Source organism: Macaca thibetana, chromosome 2 (assembly GCF_024542745.1).
Source record: "Macaca thibetana thibetana isolate TM-01 chromosome 2, ASM2454274v1, whole genome shotgun sequence".
Classification (NCBI taxonomy): Eukaryota; Metazoa; Chordata; class Mammalia; order Primates; family Cercopithecidae; genus Macaca; species Macaca thibetana.
In genome coordinates this window covers 108,196,580-108,223,042 of record NC_065579.1, presented here as the reverse complement: position 1 = coordinate 108,223,042, position 26,463 = coordinate 108,196,580, and the positions used below count along the sequence as shown (strand labels likewise).

The following is a 26,463-nucleotide window of genomic DNA, read 5'->3' as shown; positions in this document are numbered from 1 at the left end:
GGGGGATGACAGAAAACTCCAGTGCTAACTGCACCGTGTGCTTTGGGGATGCAGCTCAATCATGTTTTCTAGACCTCATACATAATAACTAATGTAAATGGCTTTGAAAATGTCCCGGAGCTAAAAAACTACACATGGTCCAACAAGAGTGAAACCCACTGGGGAAAGACATTTAGTATAAACTAGAAACATATGCTGGAACAGCACCTATAATGCCAGCACAGCTCATTTATGAGAATCAATGGTGGTGACCAGTTTTTGTTTGTGTGTGTGTGTGTGTGTGTGTGTGTGTGTGTGTGTGTGTGTTTTGAGATGGAGTCTCCCTCTATCACCCAGGTTGGAGTGCAGTGGTGTGATCTCGGCTCACTGCAGCCTCTACTTCCCAGGTTCAAGTGATTCTCCTGCTGCAGCCTCCCAAGTAGCTGGGGTTACAGGCATACACCACCATGTCAGGGTAATTTTTGTATTTTTAGTGGAGATGGGGTTTCACCAAGTTTGCCAGGCTGGTCTTGAACTCCTGACCTCAGGTGATCCACCCACCTCGGCCTCCGAAAGTGCTGAGATTACAGGCATGAGCCACCACACCCAGTGGTGGTGACCAGTTTTTACTCATGCTTCAGGTACATTCCTGCTGCTCAGAAGTGTCCGATTGAGGCAGCCTGGCTCACAGCCTGGCCGCCCTCCCACCACTGCCCTTCCTGCTGTTGCCCTTCCTGCTGCTGCAGTTGCACCTCTGCTGCTCCTGGTGCTTCCTGCCCACCATGGCCAAGAGCCATACTCACTGCCTCCACCAAGCTGTCTGCGCTCCTCTGCTTGTCGCTGTTTTTGTTCCGGAAGCTGCTGGGGACGGTCAGGCTGGCTGGTGTGAAAGTCCGGTAGGAGATGTCGGGCTCGTCTGTGTACCAGGAACTTCGGTGCAGGGATGGCAGGCTGCCGTTCATCTGGTCCAGGGCCTCTGACTGCTCCACTTGGATCAGGGGGGTGTAGCACGGTGTCCAGTCCCGGTAGGGAGGGGTTGCCGGAGGGGTGGCCCATGACCGGGTCGAGTGACTCGGTGAGTACTTCTGGGCTTTACTTGAATCTAGGCCAGCAACTGCCATGATCTGAGGAGAGAGAGGAGCGTTGGGAGACCAGAGGTTCTCAGAGGTCCGGGCCTCAAACCTCCTGCACACAGACCAAGCACGGGCGCTGCGTTCTCCAGGGGCAGTCCAGGCAAAGACTTGGAAGAGACATGGGTACACTGAATGAATGGACGGTGACGACTTGGTTTTCTAGCAGACTTTTTCTTTTACCCCGAATCTATAATGTATTTCCTATGGCTTTTCCCAAGGAGTTATCAGTTGCTAATTCATGAAATTGCTTCAGAATGAAGAAGAATCAGGGAAGCCCAACAAGCCGTGGGTGTGAACACACCACCCAGTTCATGCTGGGTTTAAATACCGAAGTACCTTCAGGGGAAACTACCACTTCCTAGCACTTACAGGAAAACATAGCTGGTTCTCTTTGCTCTGGAATAATGCATCCTAGAGCTGGCATTTTGCATGTGCTAAAGCACTGTGTACAAGTCCGGTCCTACAATCCCACCACGGCAGATGCACCTTAGGGTTCACTCTGCAGAGAAGGACGGGGAACCCAGTCTGTAAACAGCACAGGTCCATGCCCACCACCCCATCGTGCACGAATGAATAGCATCTCTGATGTCATATTTTCAGAAAGAAAAAGCGCCATATTCTTATCCTCGAGGGAAAGCCCTGGTGAGTGGGCCCTGGCCCCACCCTCCTGCCTGTGCAGCCGCCCTCAATATGGGCAAATTGTTCTCCCCAGACTGCTCCCTTGGTAGGCAGGGGAGGTGAAGCCCGCATAGTGCCCACACGGCCCTGCCCACGGAGGGACCCATACACTTAACGAAGGAAGCACTTTAGAGAAAATGAAGGGCTGCACCGACTGTTCAGAGTCAGCCAAGTGGCCCCCGCCCCCTGAGCTCAGATCACATCAGGCTCCGTATTCAATGCCCGGAAGAGGTGGTGGGGGTCGCAGGGAGGCACCTGGGTAGAGAGGCCAGCGTTGGCAGCTGGCTCCTCGGATTCCAATGCCAGCGGTCGCTTGCTTGTGTGAGCTTGGGCAGAATGGGGCTCATGGCGACAGCTATTTGGCAGGATTGTTACAAAGATTAACCAGACTGTAGGTGAAGATTCTCTCCTTCCCTCCTGGTGCTTAAGGCCAAAGAGAAGGGAGTGACCTGATGGTGGGTCCTATGTGGGGTGCCCCTGGGCATGGGGGCGAGACCAGGTGGGCCACTCACCTGTTGCTGCATGAGATGCAGAGGCAGGGCCGTGCGGTGGGGGAAGGTGGGAGATGAAGGGACCTCCTCCTGGCTGCTCTGCCGGCGCAGGCACTCGAAGTTGAAGGAGGATCTGCGGTGGGCTGGGAAAGCAAAGGGCATCATGCAACTGTGAAGCAGGTTCTCTGCTGGGACACTGTCTCTCAGTCAGGGTGGTCCCGGACGCTCAGCAAGGAGCCCAGGAAGAAGCAAGTGGTTTGTCCGAGAGAAAGATTAGGTAGTGAGGTCTCCAGACTTTAGGAGGAGAGGATGAAGGCAGAAGCCCCAGTGAGGGATGTTTTTTAAAGTACGAACTTACTACCTTTAAATGTTCGCCTGTTCTCAGGAGGAGGAGCGAAGGCAGCCCCTAGGGCAACTGATCCGAGTCAGAAGCCCTGGCCCTGCATACTGTGGGGCGCACACAGGACTTCAGTGCAAGAACCCAAGTCCTGCCAGAACCCCACGACACTTCCCACTGTCACCTTCCAGATACCCTAAGTGTCCCCAGGGGCTGACATATCTTGCTGGGGCTCCTGTGTTTACACGTGTTTTAAAGGGAGGGACTAACTGCACTGATCAGCTTAATAAGCAAATTTTTTTGTTGTTGGGAAAGATTCAGCTTCTCTAGCACTGAAGACAAACAAGGACAACCCTACCTTTAAGAAAACGCTTGTCCTGCCAACAGCTCTTCCGACAGAGGCTCACACACAGCCTGACAAGACCATCCACGGCTCCCAGCTACACAGGGCACCAGGCCCAGGAGATCAGTCTGAATTCTGGGGCCCTAAGACACAGCCAGCAGCCTCCTCCCAGAAACCTCCTACCCTTGCAGGGGTCTCCGTCGAGAGCACACCTACTTTACAAGGCATTTTTATGGCTCTTATCTTGACTGCTGCTTTTCTCAGGTCACAGGGCCTTTCTCAGCCCTGGCAAAACTCCACAGGCCCCTCATTCCTCTATTGGAAAGCCCAGGGCCTAGCCAGGAGAGGATTCCCAGGCACACTGGGGCTGCACACACAGACTGGGCTGAGTCCTTGGCTAGGCACTGCCCAGGAGAGAGGAACGAGACAGCCAGTCCTGGTCTCTCGGGCCCAGTGTGCACTGTGGGGCCTCCTTGTTCAGTTGCCTACATGGAACACACACGGCTGCCTCATCAGAAAGCCTGCCCTCCACGCACCACCCAGGGGCCAACTGTGCTGTGGAGCACGGGTTTCCAGATCTAATGGCAGGGCGGGGGGCTGGGAAAGGAGAGCAGCAGTCCCTCTCCCGCATGCGGTGCTTTTCCATGTCTAAAATGCTCCATGGATCCCCACCATCCCTGTGCTCTGCACAACACTCTCTGGAGGAGGAGGGAATCCCCATGCAGCTGAGAACACAGGCGGAGGAGTGAAATGTTCTCCCTGTCCAAGGTCTGAGCTGCGGGGCAGCAAAGCAAAACCACCTCACGAATCACGAGCACAGCCACTCCTACCCACTCAGCTCCTCTCTGGCACTGTGGCCGGTGGGATTCATGTGCTTGCTGGCTTGGCCAGGTAGGAAACAGACAAAGGCCAAGGCCCGAGGAAGGCAGTGGAACTCACAAGGGCGAGGGCCTCCACCCGGCCTCACCTGCATCTGTTTCATCTAGTATTTATGGAAACAGAGTGACTTCATTTAGCAGCCTGTGTTTTGGGCTGAGGAATTAAATATTAACCATGGAAATGGGTCTGGTCACATTCCCCAGTGGGGCTGTGACAGCTGGAGTGAGGCAGAGGGCCCTGGGCACCTCCCAGCGGTGCTTTATAGTATATGCAGTTGGCAGACTCAGAAGCCAATGTGTCACGGCTATTTTTGGTTACTGATTAGAGTCCTCTTCAAAAATATGCTTAATTCCTCAGAAATTCCAGAAATGGATAGTCCTTAATCGTCATCAAAATGCTCACATGTTCAAAATGAAACTGTTCAGCCAGGAGCTGGAAGGGGCCAGGGCTGCACCCCTTCCCCCAGCTGGAGTTCCTCGCTCAGGATGACCCAGATTCTCCAGCTCCTGCCACCCACTGCTGCAGAGGGAAAGTAGGTGGGAGCAGCCAGCCCCAGCTCCAGCCCCTCTAGGCGGGATGGGTTTCCTGGCCCCAGAGTGAAGGGGACCAACAAGTCCAAAACCTGCCCCGTGAACAGAGGGCACTGACAGACCTGACACAAAGATGAGGGAGGAGGAGGGAAAGTGAGGGAGGAGGAGGGAAAGTGAGGGAGGAGGAGGGAAAGTGAGGGAGGAGGAGGGAAAGTGAGAGAGGAGGAGGGAAGGCGAGGAAGGGGAGGAGGGGGGGAGAGAGAGGAGCGGGAGGGGGAGGAGGGAAGATGAGGGAGGAGGAGGGGGGAAAATGAAGGAGGAGGAGGGAAGATGAGGGAGGAGGAGGAAGGATGAGGGAGGAGGATGGAAGATGAGGGAGGAGGAGGAAAGATGAGGGAGGAGGACAGAAGATGAGGGAGGAGGAGGGAACATGAGGGAGGAGGGAGGAGGAGGGAAAAGGAGGAGGTGGAGGGAAGATGAGGGAGGAGGGAAGATGAGGGAGGAGGAGGAGGGAAGATGAGGGAGGGAGGAGGAGGGAAGATGGAGGGAGGAGGAGAGAAGATGAGAGAGGGAGGAGGAGGGAAGATGAGGGAGGAGGAGGAGGGAAGATGAGAGGGGAGGAGGAAGGAAGATGGGAGAGGAGGAGGGAAGATGAGGGAGGAGGGAGGAGGAGGGAAGAGGAGGAGGGAAGATGAGGGAGAAGGAGGAGGAGGGAAGATGAGGGAGAAGGAGGAGGGGGGAAGATGAGGGAGGAGAAGGAGGGAAGATGAGGGAGGAGGATAAGGTCTGGAGGGGCCTGAGGACAGATGGACACCAGAATGTCCAGGTGGCCCTCAGAGGCATGGGGTTTTGCAAGAAGGGCCTGGGGCACAGCTGGCTCTGCACTTGAGCCCACTCTTCCCCTTTGGGGGCTCAGTCACCCCATCACAGAGTGGAGCAGGGCTGACAACAGCAAAAGCATGTGTGTGGTTTGCCTACCTCTCAGGATGGTCCCAGGTTCAAAGACAATGCTATGTATGCAAAACACCCCTCACCAGATGTGCATGTGCAATCTCAGGGCCCCACAGCCTCTCTCTTCTCGAAGAGAGTCAAGTACGGCGCTGAAGAGGCTGGAGATCTATCACGTAGGATGTGGATGAGAAAGAAAGGAAAGCAGACACACTCTCTGACCCGGGGCTGGTCTTGAGGACTAAGGGTCCTCACCTGGCAGCACACATCCATCACCCGCCCCCAGAGCGGGGGTGGGGGAGAGGCACACTGTTCCCCAGGAGGTTCCACCCAAAACAAAAAATCTGGCCTCACATGCTGGGGTGGGAGGTAGTAGGCGTCTCCTTGGAGATCTCCGTGAATCATAGCAAATGGGCGAGTCATCGTCCTCCAAGAATCCTTGGGGGTGATGGTAGCCTCGGGGCCTCTCAAAGTCCACGTTTCTGCCTGGGTATCTGCTGTAGTAGCCATAGTTTTGCCTGGAGGTCAGAGAAGAGGGCAGTAAAGTTCTAGGTAACAAGCTCTGTCACTCAACCCTGCCAGACTGACATCCATGCTCCTCTCCCCACCTCCTCCCTTGGACACAGTAGGACTGGCTGAGGACAAGGCTGGCTTCAGTTTCATGGAAGATTCCAGATGGAGAGCAAGGGCCATTACAGGAAGGTTGGGGACTGGAGGCCTGTGCTGAAGGATGTGCTGGCAGTTTTGATCCCTCAGCTCCAGGGCAAACGTGGATTGCAGATGTCCTGTGAGCCAGTCTCTCACCCACTCATTTCCTCCCTGAGAGCCCCTCTCCTGAGCGCCTTCCCTCTGCCAGGAACTGGGCACCAGGGACACCAAGATGCATGAAGCATGAGCCCCACCCTCAATGGGCTTAGAAAATGCCACGAGCACAGAGAAATCGAATGCAAGCTGGAAAAAGCCAGTGCTGGAAGAGAGGAACTCATATGGTTCCATGAGGTTTTCTTTCTGGGGGGTGGGAGAGGGATTTCAATTCCAGTCATGGAAACAAAAAGCAAGGCCCTAGAGCAGACCCTTGAGAGGGGGGATGAGGCCAGCAGATGGAGTGAGGGCATCCAAGCAGGCGCCAGTGTGAACAAAAGCCCTAGAGAAGGGAACACAAGTTCCTTTGGCTCAGAGTCAGTGGTTTCAGAAGTCAGGCATTTGATGGAGACACAGGGAAGAGCCTCGGGAGCAGAGGGCGGAGGGTGATTTTCATCCGCCTGCTACGCCTCCTAAAGCAGAGTGCTCATTCTAATTACAAACATTCTTTCTGCAGGACAGAAGCCAGACGGACCCCTCTGCTGAGTGACCCCTTGTTTCTTCATCTCCCCAAGAGACCCCTTGAAGTGGCAGGAGGCAGGTGCTGTGCATGAGGACCTGGCCGAGCTCCAGGCTGGCCGAGCCGCTGTGCACACAGAGCCCTGGGGCCACCAGAGCTCCAAGTGTTAATTCAGCAAAAACTGATCTCTCCAAAGACAGGGGGTGGTGGAAAGGCACTAACCCAGCCATGAAGCAGGCCCAGCTCCCATTTCCCAAGCTGTCACTAAAAGGCCTCAGAGACCCCTAGTGGAAATAAGCAACAGGTCTGAAAGAATAGTCCCCACCCTGCCTCTCTGTGGTTCTCTTTCTCCAGTTCCACTCTCCCTCTGGCCTGGAGTTTCTGCTCCCGTTTTGCTTTTTAGGGGAAGCCAGTGCAGCTGCCGGTGGCCCTGGCTTCCTGAGCAGGCAGAGCACCAGGGCAGGGTGGCCTCCTGCTCTCCACAGGAGCCAGAGCAGCTCACCTGCTCCAGGTGGGCGAGCTGTCATCCTCATAGCACTCCTCGCTACTGAAATACTCCTGCTCCCCGAAGCAGCGGGGGTCCCTGAAATAGCCATGTATCTCTGGGTCTTCCCGGCAAATAGTTGGGAGCTGTTCATCTCCTGAGTCGGACCTGCAGTCGGGAGAGAGGATCTGAGAACCTGGACAGGCGGCAGATAATTCCTGCTGCAGCCGCACCTCTGCATGTGGCCAGCAACCCTGCCTGGGTGCTCCTCGCTTCTCCCAGCATGCACCTGCCTCAGGCAGCACTGGACTGCTCAGGCTTCTGGCAACGGCAATGTGTGTCTGTCTCTGTGTGTGGTGTGCCTGCGTGCCAGGATAGGGTCTCTCTCAGTGCCCTGCACAATGTTGGTGTCAAACCATTGTGTCCAGAGGCCTTGGAGCCAAAGGAATAGGTGCAATTTGGAGAACAGAACAAAAAAATGGACCTACGATGCTGCAAACAGTGGTCGGCGGCCCCGGGAAAAAGACCTGGGTTCCCAGGGCATCTGCTCTGATCCCTCCCTCTCCTTCTAGTCCCCCAGCTCCAGCCTAGTGTGACTTCAAAACCTGGAACAAAGGAGCTTCCTGGCCACCGACCTCTGCTATATCAAATCAGGAAGGTCACGTGAGTTCTGGATACAGTGCCACAGGGGAAACTGTCACAGAACATGTCCACCATGTTTCCACAGGCTGCCCTGCCCCAGGAATGTGGTAAGTCTCCCTGAAACCCGGCTCATGCTGGCTTCAGTCCTCAGAAAAGGCCTTGGCTAAGTCAATCCTCTCTCCAAAGGAAGGATGGTGCTTCCTCCGACTTCTCCACTTTTTTGCACCCAGCTCGGGCCCACATGGCTCCCGACTTCACTTGATAACATGACACCGGAAGACCTATCCTCCCCTGGCCCCCAACAAAATGAGCATTCCAACCACGATTCAACTCAGGTCAATATGCGTGGAGTGGAATATACTACACATATCTCGAGGGCTTCAGGGAAAATGACAAGGTCCCATTCCTGACCTTCGGGAGGTTTGGGTCATGCTGCAAAGCATCCACAAGAAGCCTGACTCCAGAGAGCAGCTGCAGCTGCCAGCCACACAGGCTGAGGCCTCCATAAGTGCACAATGGATGCTCCTAATGCCATTGTGAGGCCTGCAGGAGCCAGCCCATGGGGTGTACCTTGTGTGTGGACACCAGTCCTTGGATGGCAACAGTCGACAGAGATATGGATCTGAAGGTGCCTTTGCTTAGAAGCAACAACCTCTGACCTCTGAGTCCCCAGCCATGAATTATGATAACCTTTAACAGGCTGGCCTAAAGAAGTGTTTCTCATTCTTCAGCACTCAGAGAGGCCAGATGGTAACATACCATCACAGTATTTAACACGAAAACAGGTAATGAGCACATACCTAATGTAAGTTTCATAATAGCGGGTTCTATCCAGGAAAGGCATAACATGGGAAGGAGGGAGAAGATAAAAGTTAATTTCCAACCAAATTTACAATGCAAACATCAGGCTACCTCCTAGAGAAGGGGTTAGCAAATTATGATTTGCCATCCACATGGGGGCTGCCACCCGGGCTTCTATGACCCATGGGCTATAAACAGTTTTCATAGTTATAAAGGATTGAAAAAAATAAAAAAAAAATCCCAAGACAAAAACTATCTCATCATATGTAAATATATGAAGTTCAAATTTCAGTGATCATAAGGGAAATTTTACCAGGACACAGCCACACACCATTCACTTACATATTTCACACTGCAGCGGCAGAGCTGAGAAGCTGCAAGACTGTATGGTCCTCAAAGCCTAAAATATTGACTCACTGACCCTTTAGAGAAACAATTCACCAACCCCTGTCGCACAGTATGTGAGCACAACTGAGAGGCGGGTTTGTGGCTGCTGTTTTAAGGCCCCTCGGCGCCCCCATACAGGACGTAGGATGGCACGTGGCCCTTATCCTTTAGGTTCATCACGTGGAGAGTGTCAGAGGCGGCAATGACCTGGGGGGCACTCACAGATCCTGACACAAACGCCTACGGGGAACCTCCTCCATGCTCCAGAGCACAGAGGACAGACCCGCCTTGCTCCTTGGGACTAGAGGCAACACGGGTGGACACCACACGAGCAAGTGCAAACACACCGTCAAGGTTACCTTTTCACACTGGACCTTCTCTGAGGCTCCCGGTCATGCTTGTGGGAAGAATGATGCCCATTTTCAGACACATGCTCAAGGTTCCCAATGCTGGGCCGCTTTCCATGGGCAGCTTTGGACATATTGGCATTATTGAGATTGGCATTTGTTGAGGTGGGAACTTGCTTTCCTATGGAATTATGGTTATGATGGTTATGACACACCGAATTTCCTGCTGGAGGAAACAGCGGTTTCTCAGTATCACTTGCAGGTGGAATTGAAGGCCTTTGGACATGCAGGGGACGGTGGGTGGTATTGGTCTGCTGAAGGGAATCTCTCCTATCACTATTAACATGATTGACATGGTTTCCAAGCAGGGCACCATTTCTCTGCAAAATAATGGGAGACAACACCAGGTAATTTAACAAGTATTTGATGCAGACTAGCTATGTTAGGTAACTTTTTCTACATGAAAAACAAATTCTAGGCAAGTTCCGTAGGATCCCTGTAGAACAATCTGAGTGTCTTAATGATCAGGGTGAATGTGACTGTGTGGCAGTTGGTCCCCCCGAGATGAGGAAGGTTACCGATTTCCTGAGCTGGGGAGCAAGCTGTCGGCTGTCACTCGAGTGTGCTCTTCCGGTTGCTCCAAGTTGGGGTGACTTATACCCAGCTGGGCTGGCTGGTGGCCCCAAGGTTGGGCATGGTCTCTGGGCTGGGGGACTGAAAGCCAGCTGGTGGATCAAAGAGCTGGCCCCATAAGGAGAAGGGTAGTGTGGGCAGCTGCCAGAAGGACCCAGGACCAGGATGCTCGTCCACATGGCCAGTGGCTGTGGCCGAGCTCCTCAGAAGCAGGCACTGAGGGGAAGGTGGATAAACTCAGGGAAAGAGCTGGCCTGGCCCTAGAAGAGGTGCTGATGCATGGGGAGGGTCTGTAGGCGGGGGAGGGTGTGGTCTGAAAGCCCCTCTAGACCCTGGGGCTGGGCTGCATTCTCCAGACTCTTCCGTGGATCATTAACTGCCCAAACTGGAGTCCTGCCCTGCTATTTCCAGGTGGCCAGTGTGTAGCTAGGCGTGGAATAATTACTTTGAACACATCATCTTCTTCTTCTCGTTTTGTTTCCTCAGGCTCGTCATCTTGCAAATCACACGATATAGCACGCCGGATTTCTGGCCCAATGTCATGCAGTGTCCTTAATCCCGCCTAGATCAATGGAAATGGCAGAACAGGTTAGACCACACATGGGCCCTGGGGCCAGCCTGGGTCCTGGCTTTGCTCCTTCCTGATTCAGCGGTGGGGAGGAAGGCTTCCCCAAAAGCCAATCCAGGGCACTGACTGATGTCACTGAAGGCAGTCTAAGGGTTGCTGGTATGGTCAGGCATCCAGATGGTCAAGAAGGTCCTAGGTAGGATGCCTGAGGCCTGCAACCCAGTAACTTCCTTTGCAAATACCCCCACTTCCAAGGAACACTGCCTGGTTACTAGTGCTAGGGTCTGCCAAGCCAAGAGCTTATGTCCCTGTCTCAATGACAGTCTTCAGTAGGCTCACCTACAAGAGCCCAATCTCTCCAAGCCCAGAGCAGGGCAAGGAGCACAGCCTGGCCGATCTAAAGGGAGGGTGATATGGACTCCCTGGCTGCATCTAGGATGAGGAAGCCTAGGTGTAGGTGCCAGAGGCACAGGCAGACCAATCAGCCCTCGGGCCACTGGTTCTGCTAAAAAGCCATGGAACGAGTGAGTGACACAACACACTGCAACCACCAGCACACTCGGACCACGACGGAGCAGACTGACACGCACACAGACCCGGCCACCATGGTCATCGGGATACCCTGGCCTGTAGCCTGTGTGCAGGCTGAGAACTCACCAACAGGGGGTCCGCTTTTTGAAGATCACAACAAACTGAAAGTGGCTCATCAGCCTTTGCAGACAGTGCAAGACCCACCAGAAGACCCCACGGGGAGACCCCTCCGGGCCCCTCACAGACACTCTGCATCTCCCCTGGGGCCCTCACAGCTGCCTTCCTCACTGCGGTCCCTGCTATGTTGGGACAGGGCCCAGGAGAAGCCCTTCAATTGTTCACAGCTTCATTAGGGAAGCATTCCAAGATGCTTATGCACGGTGCATGGAGGAAGGGTCTGCTCCAGCTCTGAGAGAATTATGTTTTGACCACCAATTTGAAGAAAAACAGTATGCTGAGTTAAAGACTAATAGGGACTGCATGGCAACTTTAACCTTTTCCACCGAAAGACCTGCAACTGAAGAAGGCATGTCCTCTCTGCCCTGGGTCTAGGGTCCTATATCCAGGCAGCCCCTCCTCACTCACTGGCAGTCTGCCTACAGCTCCGTAGCCATAAAGGCCTAGAGAACAGCTAAGACACTGACTGTGCAGCAAATGCTTCAACCTCAGGGTGGTTTGTAAAGGAAAACTGGGCTAAGTGGTGGGTCCTCCGGGGAGGAGACCGCTTCCCTGTCCTTCCTCCACAACACCTGGTAGCATGTGGGCAGCTGTGGCAAGGACAGAGAGGCATGATGACCATCCCTGAGACATACACGTGGTAAAAGAGATACCCAGCAGTGCTTCAGGGAGGAGGAGGGGACGGTGGCCGCAGTCTGGCCAGATCCATCAGGGCTGGGTCTCACTGGTCTGGGGATGCTCAAAACTGGTCCTGTGCAGTTGCCAATGCCAGTGCTGGTGATGTTAATTTAGAATGTAAAGTCACGCAGGAACTTCCTGAGATGCCCTTATAAAAACAGCCTGGTGCATAAAAGCACCCAGCCTTTGAGACAATTCTGCTAAAAACGGTGCCAGGTTGGGTTTGATTTGAGCCAATCTGTGAAGACAGAGCAGCAGATCTTTCCATTTAGTGAATTCTGAAGGTGAAAGAAGAGCCGGGAACGGAAGCTTTAAGCTTCCTGGCTAGGAATGCTGAGATCTTATAGGGGACAGACAGTCATGTCCCACGTCAAACCAAGACAGTTCTTGGGGTGGTCAGTGAGGCTGCTTCTCGCTCTCCTGTCCCTCTGATCACAGGCTCAGGATGCATGTGTGTATGCTTGTGCATACACGTACATGCATTCACACACACACACACACACACACACACACACACACACACACACACACTCTTTTCCCTCTCTCAGGATCCCTGAATTCAGCACATCTGAGCCTGGGAGGTCATTTGGTTCTGAGGTGGACCCACCTGCCATTCTCATGGAAACATCAAGAAGGTAACTGCAATGTTATGTTGGTAAAAGCTCTTACACAGCACAGCTGCAGGAATGTGAAGAAAGGTCATACCCAGCAGTACTCAACAGCCTGCATTTCATTCATTCAGAGCTTCCTAGGGTAAATTATTGAGGGATGATGAGCTAAGCAAGGGTTTCACTTCTGATTTTGGATCAACTGGGAAGAAAAGTCTGTTACATATCTAAGGCTCCCAAACAAAAAGACAAGGTTTGAGACACTTGCTGCTGCTTCCACAAAATAAACATAGGTTATAATGCACTCAAGTCAACACCCCCAAGTAAATTTGGTACATTAATCCATATTACAAGGCAGTAAAGGCCAGGAATGCTCCCAAGTTTAAACAACATATAATCCTATTTACTGTCATTCAACTGATTGGACTAGGTCTGATTAAAAGAAATAGAAAACTATTTATTTGGATAATTTTTAACATCATCCTCTGTTGACGGGTTGACATTTCACTGAAATACACATATAACATAATTGCATAATAGAAACAAAAACTGTCTCCAGCACATCTTCAGTGATACACAAGATTAGGATTCAGTCGACAAGATAGTGCAATGAACAGACATGGGACAGAGAATTTGTTCGCAACATAAATCATGGAGAAGGTTGAAAGGTGGCCCAAGTTGCCACTTCCAAAGACAAATAATGACAACATATTTATTAAAGAGACATTAGAGGAGGAGAGAAAGCATCGCTCTTCCCAGACACAGAAGCAGAGTCAGAAATCATGATTATATTCTGCTTGTTCCAGGCAAGGAAAAACACACCTCGTAAGAGTCAGGGACTGACTCTACTTTTTCACATGTCATCTGGGGAGGGCCAGGTCAGGCTGTCCCCCACAACTGGGAGTGAGGGAAACAGATGTTCCCAAACTAGAAGTGACATGAAGCTTAAGCACAGCACCCTGAATTTATTACATATCACAAAACATGGTAATGAAGTTTTTCTAGCACACATATCAAGCTAAAAGGTAGCTTAGGCTGCTCCCAAAATTCCATAGGCACAAGTTCCAGTCCCCAGAAATACAGAAAACTATCTTAGACTCTTGAAAAAATTACTTTTCCACAGCCCTAAAAAAAAGAACATTTTTTTCCTTGGGATAAACACTTTACAATCAGTAAAATTATCTATTCTTTCATATTTCATATCTGTGTCTACCTCTATCAGCAAAATACTATTTTAATTTGAAAAGTGGTCATTAGCACTTAAACCAACACAATTAAAGCCATATAAAGTCATTCCATTAACATCACAGCAGGAATATGGTTTTGAAGAAACACAGAATTGCTATAAAATATAAACATTATTGACTTATTTTAAGATGTCCAATCTTATAAAATATTAAACAGAATCAAGACTAGTTTCTGGTTGATTTTAAAATGCTAGATGTTATCATAAATATTTTTTTAAAAAGAAATGTTGGCGCTTTGCCTGTAGACTGCTGCTTAAAATTTTAGACACCATTTAGTTGGAATTTCATAGATACTCTATTGAATGATTAAGTTACCAAAAAAAACTAAAATGTCTCTAAACACTTCCGAATAGCATAACATGATGATATTTTGACATCAAATATGAACACCCATTTACCTTCCTTTCTCCTGCCCACTTTTAGGGTTAAGTTTCTCCTGCCTAGATGCATTTGCAATGCTTTTGCTGCCTGTGTCCCTAAGCTAGCTCTATCAGACACACCAGCCATCTGCCAGCTCTCACAGCGCCACAGCAAGCATGCACAAGTGCCTGCAGCCCTGTCCTGGACCTACGCTGTAGCAGTGGAGATAAGAGATGCACGTCTCTAGTCGGGACCGGGCCAGGCCATTCATCTTCAGGATACAAGCGCCAGGCTTTCAGACTCCAGCCAAAGAACCCTGCCTGGCAGAGCCTGTTCCCCATCACAGGTAGGCTGCACTCAGCCTAGGCTGGCCCTGTACACAGTCATCTCGCTGGTGACAAGTTCTGGTTAACCCTTTAGCAGGAGTCAGTCTATACCCAATGAGAGGGGACCTTTTTAGACTAGTTCCATTAGAAAACAGAATGAGATTAAGTTCTTATGGAATAAACCTGCTCATCTGCAAGCTGCTGTCCGCCTCCTCAGCACATCACACATGCACACCCCTTATTTTAACACCACTCCCCTCCAGGGAAAATGTGATGGTGGCTTTTGTGTCCCTTGTGAATGGTCCTTGTGTCAGATATAAAGGGTTGGAATCCTGGCACTCTGTTAGTAATCCACAGTGATTCCCTCACTGAAAAGTCAGGGGTAACATGACCCCCACAAGCTCCCATAGGGGTTCCACTATTCCCATCACTTGGAAAGATAAAGGAAACTTTAAAGAAATTACCCAAAATATGACCTTTGCCTGCACACAATGTGAGAGCTCTCTGTTTCAGTTCCACCTTGATTCTTGGTGCAATCAAGAATCTGATTCTGTTGTAATTTTAACAACCGAATCAGAAAGTCTTGCCAGTTTCCTGATAATAGAGCATTCTGTAAAATTCAGGCTTAGCAGAAGCTGTAAATCACAACTTCTATTCTGATAGCATCTTTATACCAGTCATTGTGAGGTTACATACGAATATTCCACTAGATTCCGGGAGGAAGGGAGAGCAAAGGTTATTCCCATGTGGTTAAATTATGTGCCCAAATGAGTCAAAGGCTCAATGAGGACTCTTGGCCTCTAAGCCTGTTCTTCCTGTGACACTGGGCTGCCTCACCTCTCCCAAACTCTCCACCTCGACCACCACCCAGGCAAAGTCACTGCACCTACTGGGAAAGAGTGCTGGATTGGAGTCTGAATCACACACTTACTCACCTATCATCACGACTGTGGGGTGCCACCTGATCAAGGCTAACCCTCTTTTGACTACCCTAGCAGAGCTCTTATATTCCTAAGTCAGCATGGAGACGACAAATGATCACAAGCTATCCCTGAAACGGATCCTGTTTGGCACACATCCTTGGTCCCAATTGTGCACTTAGGGGAGTTGACTTTTAAAACCACTTTCCATCCTGCCCTGACTCAGACCATCACACCTGCAGATCAGCACAGGCAGCAAGACTCGGCCACGCTAGACGAATGAGGGCATAGCAGCTCCATGCCTTGGGGGAGTGGGCTGAGACTGGGAAGGGGCTGGAGGGGGAGACCGGTTCCAGTTAGGGCAGTGCCGCTGCACAGGAGCCTCTTTAACAAGGGAGATGATTAAAAGGCTCCAGCACCGTCTGCCTTTAGGGGAACCTGGTAGCATTCCCCCAAAGCAGCAGTTCCCAGGTGTGTTCCAGGGACCTTGGGGCATCCCAAGACACCGTCAGGGGTCCATGAGGTCACTGTGATTTGCATAATATAAGGATGTTCTTTGCCTTGAACACTCTCATCCTCTCATGAGAGCACAGTGAGGTTTTCAAAGGCTGCCTGATGTGTGATGTCATCACCCTGGCGTCTTTGTGCTTGCATATTCTTGTTTTAAAAACTGCTTAGTTTTAATTTCTAAGACAGTAAATATTGACACACAAGGGTCTTCAATAATGTAGAGTACAAAAGGGTCCAAAGACCAAAAAGTTTGATAACTGCTGACCAATGTATCCTCCAACAGGCACTACTACTGTTTCTTCAGATGCAGACTTTTTACCCCATCTAGGATTCCCGCTATTCTGTGGACCTTTCTCCATTCTTGGAAGAAATGGCCTTCCTATGGCTTCTCTGAGCCAACCTTTGGGACTTCTCAATGGGTTGCCTTCAGCATGCTTTAGAATGATGTGCCCTTCCAAGTTCCCAAACAGCTGTGTCCCTTAGGTCTAAGAGGTGCCAAGGAGAATGAACTCACCTGGGTTTCTACCCACCCTGGAACTGTTATTAAGTCTTAGCCAGCTCCTTCACACAGATCATCTAATCATGACACAACTGGGCTGCCAGAGGACACTAGGTGCATGGTACTAAATAACAAGCCACGATAATTACCACCTTTTACTACTATGTCACATCACTTCACTTCTTTTCAGCAACTCTTTCTTCTCAAAGACTTCTGAACATAATTATTATTTTCAAAGAAGCGAGATCTCCTCACTTTCTGAAAGAGTATAGAATGTAGTACCCAATAGTCCAGTGGATTAATTTTTAATTGGGTTGTTCCACATGTAAGCTAGTCGAGAAGAGCCTGATGTCCAATCTTACCTTTGCTTCCCTAGGATGTATACTGGCCTGCCTCTCATCTTCTATCCAGGAGCTGAAGAGTTTAGCCTATGGATGCTGGTGTTGGGGGTGTCAAGTTTGCTGTGTGTGTCTGTGAAGATTCTAAATAATGAACTTGAGTCGTCTCTCACAACTTTCTCTACACTAGAAGCTACACTTCTCTGCCAAGGCTTTAAGAGAAATGACAGAGGTGTCTCTGCCGTTTGATGCCAATCAAGTTTCAGGAAGCCTTCTTTCCCTTTTGAGTTGAAGCTGGAAGCGGCCTTCCTGATTCCTGGCTGTCTTTTCTAAGCCGGCCTTGCTACCAACCTTAGCCAACGCCGTTCCCCAGCAAAACAGCCAGGCCCAAGTAGAGAAAATGCTCTTGTTCCATTTACATCACTCCCTAACTCCCATCTAGAAAGTGGTCACTTGTCAGTTTTTACTTATTTGAGGAGCGTGGAGAAGGCACGTGGAAACGCCGCCCACTTGAATCACTTGGGGCCTTTCTGCCGAGGCCTGAGTGTATGGAATCTTGGATCTAGAAGGTGGGTCACACTGGCCCTCTGAGACAGGGTGACACATACAGGCGGTAGGCACATGCCATCCTTCAGCACTGAATCAACTCAACATCGGGTGGGTCAAAGACAGAGGGACTGTCTGTCTGAGGGCAGATCAGCTTCTCACCAGCACCCACAGGGCGGACCAGCTTCCCTTTCAGGGATGATACATCACATTCCTCATAAATTCTTATAACTTAATATACCCAGGCGCTGCCCAATCAGAGCAGAAGTGGGCCTTTGGACCACAGCAGGGTCCTGGAGGCTCCCTGCAATGTCAGGCTCTAGACCTGTAGTTGCTGAGTCACAGAGCAGTCTCAGGAGGGGTGGGGCTGCTGGCAGTGGGGAAGGAGACTCAGGTGCTAGGGTGACAGCTGTTGATACCAGGTGCAGCTGTGCTTCGACATCTTGACAAGTGGCCTGGCCACACTGGAGTGTTCCTGGCTTTCCACCCCATCCCCTACATCACCATGTGGTGCAGCATGAAGCAGTCAAACCTGCCCTCGGGCCCTATGGACTGTGCTGTGAGAACCCACACCACCTAATGCGAGCTCCTGGATGTTAACTAGTCTGCACACTTACACACATGGGGGCAGAGTCGGGAGCTAGACCCATTTCCATAATGAGGACAGCAGGTCCACTGAAGTCCAGGTAGGTCAGACCTCTTGGTACAGTGAGCACTGCAGCCAAGGGCAAATGTCATAGGCACAAAAGACATCACTGGAAAAGATCCTGAGGCTGGGATTGACCCTGTCAGTCATGCCTAGGACAAGCTTGCAGAAAGCATACTTCCCACTGGGGACATTGCTCTCACCCTCTGCCTAGCCTTTGGGACTCTTGCCCTCCCAGGATGCTTGGAAGAGTGTCCACTTCTACAGGAATAGGGTCCCCCCCGAATCTGCCGTCTCTCTCTTCCCCTGTCTCCGCAGGCCCCACATGCATACACACGCACTCGCACACACACACCGCTTCCAGCCTGTACATATCAGGGCAGGTTAAAGGGGCTCATAAGCCCTTCTTTTCTCTACACACTTCAGAGACTTCAATTTTTTTAGATTCTTCTGCATGACCTCTGCACTATGGCTACTTTTGAATGTTGATCTTAAAATCCCAACTGGCCACTTGGGGTGTCTTGGGCTCAGCGTCAGATGTACAGACTCCAACCACCATTTGGAATCAGCTGAGAATTCCAGACCAGACACCCTCATCAACCAACACCTTGGGCAAAAATCTGCTATTCTTAAGATGTGAAAATGCAACCTGCAGAGTTACCTTTGTTGACATCTTTGTGCACTGCCTAGATATCTTTAAAAGGGGGGAGTTCTCCTTCTCAATGGGTAAGTATGGTACAGAACAGAAAAGAGATCAAAGGAAAACAAGACTTTCTTAAAGTTCTGGTAGTAAACAGGCATATGATATTATTATTGTTGTAGTCTTAATAATAAGCAATTATACGTTCAAAGTGCTTTACAATCACTTAGCTATTCCTCACAACAGCCCTGTGAGGTAGGTCGACATTATTAACCCCATTTTACAGATGGGGGAAACTGAGGCACAGAGAGGTTAAGTGTCTTGCCCAAGGTCACGCAGCAAGTGAAAGCTGAAACTGGGACTAGAACCCAGGTTCCCTGACTCCCAGTGTCCTTGAAACTAGACCACACTGCTTCCAAAGAGGCATCCCCAGACTGGCTCTGACCACGAATTAAAGACGGACAATGTTAGATGAGGTTTGGGTGTGGTGGTGTTTCCTGTGGACACGTTAAGATGGAACCTGAGGTGTTGCCTGGATTGAGTTTGGCATGCGGGGTGTATGTGTTAGTTTCAATGGGTGTATCTGAGCTTCCTGGCCTGTCCACTTCTCACTGCATTCTGGACTGGGTCACTGCAGAGAGCAGGGCCGGACGCTCAGGAGGTCATGGTGGACTGGTATACAAAAGGAACTCTGTCAGCTCAGCGCCGAGGGGCCTGCCAGTCTTTGGGAGTTCGGGCAAACTAGGGATGCAGGACTTTGGAATGGAGTCAGATGCCCACCTTAGGCAGGTCTGCTTAATCTTTTTATTTTTATTTTTATTTTTTTGTTTTACTGGCCAGCATCAGGAAGTTGTGTTCATTTCATTTCTCTGTGGGGCAGCTGCCCCCCTCCTTTGCTCTCTCTCACTCTTTCCCTTTCTCTGAGTCTCTGCTTGGAAGGGAAAACTGTTAAGACTTGTACGATCCCTTTCACGAAAAAGAACCACCGTGAGCAACGTCCGCGACAGGCAGCCCTGGCTCCGCAGATGAGCCACGGCCCCGCTTCCACCTTCCGGAGGAGTGCTTTGCTTGGAAGGGGTCTCCCTGGGGCCTTGGGTCTGCTTTTTCCTGCATTTCTTCCGAAATGCTGTTTCAGTAGAAATAAGCCCACTTGAGACTTTTCCCTTTCAAGGCCTTAGCCACAAACGCCTTCCGACTAACCAGCTTGGTGCCGTAGCTCAGGCAGAAAATTCTAAAGCATCCGTTCAAGCATCTGAAACAAACGAATCAGCCAGTGAAATCTCATCTGTTAGCATCTGTTCTCCTCTTAGATTAAAAAAAGAAAAAAATTTAAAAAGAGCCTTTTGATGGCTTCAGGTAGAATCATGCTTTAAAAAATTAACAAAACAAAACTCCACTCCTTTTTAGACTAAGGTGACCAGGCAACAGGTGTTTTAATCTTCTACAGATTAAATCTCTGTGGAGAATCCCATTTTCTTCTGTCTTTATGCATCAAGCCTCCCTAAGAAGACCACATGGGGCACATCAGGGGCTGAGAGTCCTTTGCTTCTTACATACCACCCACATCTCCCCTCAACCACCTGCATCACGAACTGGTGGCTTGGGCACAGGCTTTACAATTATTCAACCTAACAACCTAATTCTTTATAGCTAGAAATAATGGTCTCCTCCTTAAACCAAACTTCCAAACAGGCAAAAGGACTATCCCTCCAAAGCTTTCCTACGATGGGGATGGAAAGGCTCCCAGCTGGGATGAGTGGGGGACATAGTGTCCTCGGATTCCACTGGAGTGCGTGTCTTTTGCAGAAAGGAAATTCTTGAATGTTAAAAGAAAGAGAAATGAACAAAACTTTTCCCACTTAGGGGTCTTTTTCTCATCCACAAGACACTGGACTAAAGAGTGTCTGTAACTTGCACAGATGTCCTCATCTAGAAGGTCTGATGGGACATTCAGCATGCATTGCTGTCTGCTGGGAAGGGGACTGAGAATTTTCATGGCTGCATGGCTGTGTTCCTTTATTTATTTGCCCCTCGTAGGTCACTCGGATGTAGCAACAATGGATGACGAGCGAATGCTGAGTCAACCCAAAGTGAACATGGCATGTAGGAGATGCGCAAGAGGAAATTAAAAAAAGACCTGATGCAGCTTCTCTCTGGTTCCCTCTGTAGAGGGGCTGGAGAGAAGGTTGGTTTTAATGATGAAGATGGATGGAAGGATGGAAACTGCACACTCATTCAGACCACAGAGGCCAGAAGACACCGGATGCCGAGCTCCTTCCCACACATGGATCCAGGAGCTCAAGCCATTCCCCTTCATGTGGGAGGCAGCATTGCAGTTGGTCTGAACACAGGGAGATCAGATGGAGCCCACAGGGTTCAAAACCACAGTGCGTATGTGTGTCCTTGAAAAAACGTTCTCTGGGGGTGGGGGTGCAGAGGTCTTGGGCCCGTCCTGGAGGCTGTTCAGACAGACTGCACCCTACGCAGCACAAGCACGCACATGCCTAGGTCCGCACTTCTGCGCTCACACTGCGATGGCCACGCTCCACTTTCCATTAGCACGCAGTCTGTCAGCCATGGGGCACCCTGCCGTGGGAGGAGGCAAGCCATCCCCCATCTCAACAGGCCACGCCCACTCTTGGGGCGGGCTTCCCAGGCTGTGTCCTTGTCCTAGTTACACTGGTGGTACAACTCTCCCACTGCGGTCCCACCAAATTTTCCTAACTGCTACATTGTCACCCGGTATTTCATCACGCAGAAAGGAAAGCCTCCCCATGTTAATTAAACATGGAGTAACACATCACACTCACAGCCATTTCTACAGCACAGGAAGCCAAAATGCAATTAGAATTATCCTTCAAGGAGACAAAAAAAAAGTCTATGTTTAATGTTTCAGAATCAAGTACATTTTCAGTTTCTCTGTTAAGATTATGAACACAACTTAATTTTCCAGGCTGCATTCTCAACATAAATTACAGACGATGCTTCAGCTCCCAATGGAGCCATGCGAAAATATGTTGGTATCATCTAACTGGAAATGTTTGCATTTCATCAATAAAATGAAACACTATAAACAATAAAATGAAAAACGTTTAGGAGAAACCCTCAACATTATTGCAACACAAAGCAAGAGAGTCTTTCAACCCACAACCTGCCACTGTAATTCATGCCATTTGACCCTTCAACTTAGGACTCAGAAAATCCCAGACGTGAAACCTGGTAATGACTTAGCTGTGCGTTCTTTGTGCATGTCTTAAAACATCAAAACACTATTTCCAGCCACTAGAGAAAGTGCTGAAATTGTCTAATTGGGAAGTCTTGGGGGTTCAGAAAAAGTAAAAATGACCCTGCATCCAAGTGGCCACCCATACCTCTTACAGAAAATGCAAGATTCTTATGGTACCTAGCTAATTTGCTCGCTGTAAATTAGGACATCAACCATCGATGACAGACTATGTTCCCCCCTCCAGAAAAGTTATCAAGTTCTGGTCCCAATTAGGTTCCCAGAACAATAAGCAATTCCCTACAAGCCCAGGGCAGTGGGAAATGGAACTAAACCATCTAACCAGTCTCGTCTTCTGGGCAGGGGGCTCCGTTAAGGACAAGCCTGCAGAAGCATGTTCATCACTCCCTCTCCGGGCATCCAACCTGGCCACACTGTCCTCAAGGAGGGATGGACCGGAGACTTCTTCCAATATGCAAACATCTCTGCAGTTTGCCTTCCCTCTCTGAGGCTAGCTGTGAGCTGCAGACCAGGAGGGCTGTCACTTTTACAAACTGGATTGTTTGGAAGTGAGAAAGCTTCATCTGTAAATCCTACCACCTGAGATGCCAACGGGCTGTGTGACTGAGTCCGTGATTCCCTCAGCTACCTTTAGGATATGTGATCAGAGGCAGTAAGATCATTGTCTTCAGTCAGATTCATGGTCCACCTGCCAACCCTCATATACCTCTTTCCCCAGCCCCTGTAGCTGTCTGGGTAGAGCAGAGGTTTCACCATGAATCAGCAGGTCACTGTCACACAAGGCCATCTACTAACCCATGAGATACACACACAGCTCGTGTTTGTCATTCACTCATTCACTTTCATATTCATATTCATATTCTCTCTCTCAGCAAGATCAAAGATAAGCCCTCATTTTGGCTGTTACCATCACTTTGAACACACAACAATGCTGGGCATTTTTCCCTGGAAAAGAGTGAAGGACTCTTCCATGTTGAACCTTATCAATACCCACAAGGCCAAATTTAACACGTCAGCTGAGAACAGGGGCATAAAACTGTGGTGTAAATAGATTTTTAAAAAGTCTTTATCCTATCCATCATGGATTCCGAGCACTCTGGGCAGCAGAGGTCAGTTGTTTCAGATTGTTTGTCAGCCTCTGTGGTTCCTTGTTCCCTGTCCCTAGCATCTTCTCCCTCTTTGCCCTGCCTCCTTCATCCACGGCACTCACAGACCACCTTCCTAGCCCCTCTTCCTGCTGGTCCTCATCGTGCCTTCTTTGCCCCTCCACATACCTGCTTCCCATCCCAGAGTTTTGGGCTTCCCTAGGATTCTACATTCCTCACATGCAAGGACCCTGGCTGGTACTAGAGGTTCCCGAAAGCCACATCCACACTCTAGGAGCCTGGAGTACGGCCCAGGTGGAGGAGGGAGAGGGTCCAGAGGCTGGCCGGGGCACGAGAGCATAGCATGTGCACAGCTGGCCTTCTGGCCGTCAGGAGACAACACACAGAGACAGACACACCCCACACACACACACACACACATACACACACAGAGTACATACTAGGAGGTGATGGATGTTACTGAAATGGACCAAAAACCAACAAGCAGTGGGGTAAGAAACAAACAGAAACAAAACAAAGCACTTGCGTTCAGATGGAAAGCTGTTCATTCACTGGGCAGCCAGAACCCTGGAGCCCAGGGCTGTGGGGAAGGTGGGTGCCTGCTTGGAGGGCACTGCCTGGCGGGGCTGGGGTGCGAGGGCAGCACTCGCTCCTCTCCGTCCTGGCAGCCCTGCCACGTGGGAGGTGGCAGGTGCAGGGCTCCATGGGGAAGGCAGCGGGGAGGGAAGCACTTACCTTGTGGCCCAGAAATGGCTAGTCCACATTTGGGGGAGTGTGCAGTATCTCAGTTTAAACAAAATCCTTGTGGTACTGCTCAACCATGAATAGGCAGCTCTCTAGTATTTCAAATAAGCTCGTAAAATCGTTAGTGAAGAGAGAAAACCAAATGAGACAACAATTCACCTGTAGGGCAATTGTGGTGTTCTTCGCAGGGTACTTTCCCACCAGTCCTTGTTCTTTCCGTTTCTTGAATTTCCTAAAGTAGTCCTGTATCAGGAAAGTGGCATAGAACTTCCCCACGGTTACCTCATCATCTAAACGGAGAGACCAGACAGAGCTCTCCCGAATCAGCACATCAGACCAAGAGCCTAAACACTTGCTTCTGGCTGGGGCAGGGGCAGGGGCAGAGTGGGGCGGGCGGGCAGTATGGCGCAGAAGGCACCGAGGTCTCAGCATATAACAGAGGAGTCTCAAACCAGCAAAAAGCAAGGTTTTGCAAAGCAACTAAGGCTCAAAATTAGTGTCAGTTAAATGAACTGATATTCGAGGTTGCAGAAAATAATATATTTGTTATGAGTTTAATAGAGCAGCATATTAGTAACACTATGCAATGCTGTCTTGGTTATTTACTCAAAATAAAAATTACAAAACAAAAGGAGGCTTCACGGGCCACATTTCATCCCTGTGCATAGGGATTTGCATGTATAACTACCATAAACTTATCAAGGGCAATTAACCATCCAAATCCCGATGTCTCAAGATAGAGACCTAGAAAGGTGACATACACGCTCAGAAGGAGAGGAAGGTTTAGAAAAGTGACTGCAAATTCAGATTTTCATGAGCTCCCCGCCCCACATTCTCCACCAATAAGCTCCGTATACCATTTCTTGGTTTGTAATTCTGAACAGCTCATTTTCTGCACTGTAGTGACAGCTCCAACCAACCTCAAAGTTGAGCTGGGCTTATTTTTGCTTTGTTCAGAAACAACCTCCAACATGTATGGTTGGGGAATCAGAACTCTGCTGATGACTTTAAAGGTGATGCATGAGGCAGAATAGAGGCTCTGGCTGTCTCATGGTAAACCACTTTGGACATGTAAATGCGCCCCACGGTTCTCCCACGGGCTGCTTGCCACCAAATCTTCAGTGTGCTGTGTCTCTTGGGGGTAAAGCTTACGACCACTTTAGTACCCCATCCCATGTGTGTGGGGCCATGTGGGGCCTGGCGGTCCACTGACCACGACTTGCAGAGGCTGAAGGAGGAATGGCTGCTGGTCCGAAGGCTACAGAGCAGCTGGCTTTTAGGCCAGACTGCCCCTGCAAGAGCTACATGCTGATCTGGGGGCAGGGGGCTCAACCTCTCTGAGCTTGTATTCTCATCTGTAAAGTGGGGATAAACCTCTCAGAGGAGCCATGAGGATTATGTGGGAGGAAGCAGGTAAAGCACTCAGCTGCCTGGCTTGGGCTGTCCTAAGTGCTGGGCACTTGATGATGATGAGCCTCAGAGTCACCCTTATTTTAAAATGTGCTGATGGTGGCATCCATTCATAGGGATCCTGGAGCTTGATGGGCTGGGGGACGTGGAGAAGCATCATCCTTCACTAATGCACCCGAGGTGGGATTCACTTAGTGCCCATCCAGGAGGTGCTGCCAACATCTTGTGGTCCCCACTGGAGATGCCCGGGCCTTTTTGGGCTGCCTCTCCAGTCCTCCCTGTCAGAAGCCACTGAGTGTTACTGTGTGAGAAGGCTGTCTCAGGTGGTCTGGCCTGGAGAAGTGTTCTGTTCCTTCTAAACCCAAGCCAAGATAGTCCTGGAGTGGTGTAGGGCCACCCAGGCAAGCCAAAGGCTCTGAGTAGCATGTAAAACACAGTCCCTAATCAGTTTCGGCTTGTCTAATGATGCAAGGTCCATAGGCAAGAAGGCAAGGAGGTGAGCAAAGAACACTCAGGTCCTGGTATTTCACCCCTTGCTGTACTCTCCAGCCTCCCTATTGGCTCAGGGTGTGTTTGGAATATCAGCTCTAGCTCTAGCCAGCCCCTACTGTTGGACACCTATAGGTGCCAAGCCCTGTGTAAGAAGAATTCCATGTGGGTCTCATGGCCTCTTCACAACTCTGACATGGTGGATCTGCTCACCACGCCCCTGTCAACAGATGGAGAGAGGCCAAATGACTTGCCCAGCTCAGTCTAGCTGGGACCTTAACACAGGACAGAGTGCCCCCCGAGCCTGGGGTCCTATCCTTCACACCACCTCTCCAGAGATGGCCGTCTCCAGCCACAATGGCTGCCGGCTTCTTCAGAGCTGCCTCTCACACCATGCAAATGTATCCCTGTCCCAGGCTGCACACAAAAGGTGGACACACTGTTGTCTAGCTAGTGCCTCCAGGGACCCCAGAGATGGTCTCCGGTGTCCTGCCATGCCATAGCCTTCCTCTGTAGTCCAGGGCTCTCAGTCTTCTCTGTGGGGCCCAGAAAAAGCCCTGGCTCTACCTGCAGAAGATCCACACCTCATTCCACCCTGATGCTTCCCGCAAATGCAGGCCTAACTCTGATCTCCCTTCAGCCTCCAGAGCAGAGGCAGACCCATCCAGGGCTCTACAGGAGAAAACTGAAGGGTCACTTCGTCTTCTCCATTGAGACACTGAGCTAATTAGGAGACTAGGCCCAAGGAAGAGTTCCTAAGAACAAGAAAAGTCAAAGCTACAGCAGGACAGAACAGGAAGGAAGAGAAGGAATGAATACAAGGAGGCTGTCTGGGCTCCGGACTGAAAAGAAGGCAATGGAGGCAGCTCAGTGTGCTCTTCAGGGCAAAGGAGCAAAGGATCCAGGTCAAGGATGGAGGAGAGTCCTGGGGAGGAGAGAGAAC

At 50.4% G+C, this 26,463-nt stretch overlaps 2 protein-coding genes across 16 annotated transcripts in view; one reads left to right on the top strand and one right to left on the bottom strand.

Moving 5' to 3' along the window:
* TKT (transketolase) overlaps positions 1-26,463 on the top strand; it is a 643,634-nt gene that overhangs the window by 63,541 nt on the left and 553,630 nt on the right. The gene's annotated exons all lie outside the window — the stretch shown is intronic.
* CACNA1D (calcium voltage-gated channel subunit alpha1 D) overlaps positions 1-26,463 on the bottom strand; it is a 329,318-nt gene that overhangs the window by 2,658 nt on the left and 300,197 nt on the right. For 13 of the 15 annotated variants that reach the window (XM_050781055.1, XM_050781052.1, XM_050781047.1 and 10 more), the window contains 8 exons: positions 23,781-23,911; positions 10,379-10,495; positions 9,313-9,680; positions 8,566-8,592; positions 7,142-7,291; positions 5,673-5,836; positions 2,303-2,424; positions 783-1,103 (listed from right to left, as the gene is read on the bottom strand). In XM_050781055.1, the coding sequence (XP_050637012.1) occupies positions 783-1,103; positions 2,303-2,424; positions 5,673-5,836; positions 7,142-7,291; positions 8,566-8,592; positions 9,313-9,680; positions 10,379-10,495; positions 23,781-23,911 (1,400 nt within the window). Of the gene's footprint in view, positions 1-782; positions 1,104-2,302; positions 2,425-5,672; positions 5,837-7,141; positions 7,292-8,565; positions 8,593-9,312; positions 9,681-10,378; positions 10,496-23,780; positions 23,912-26,463 lie in introns of those variants that run through there. The other 2 variants (XM_050781057.1, XM_050781058.1) reach the window with 2 other exon arrangements.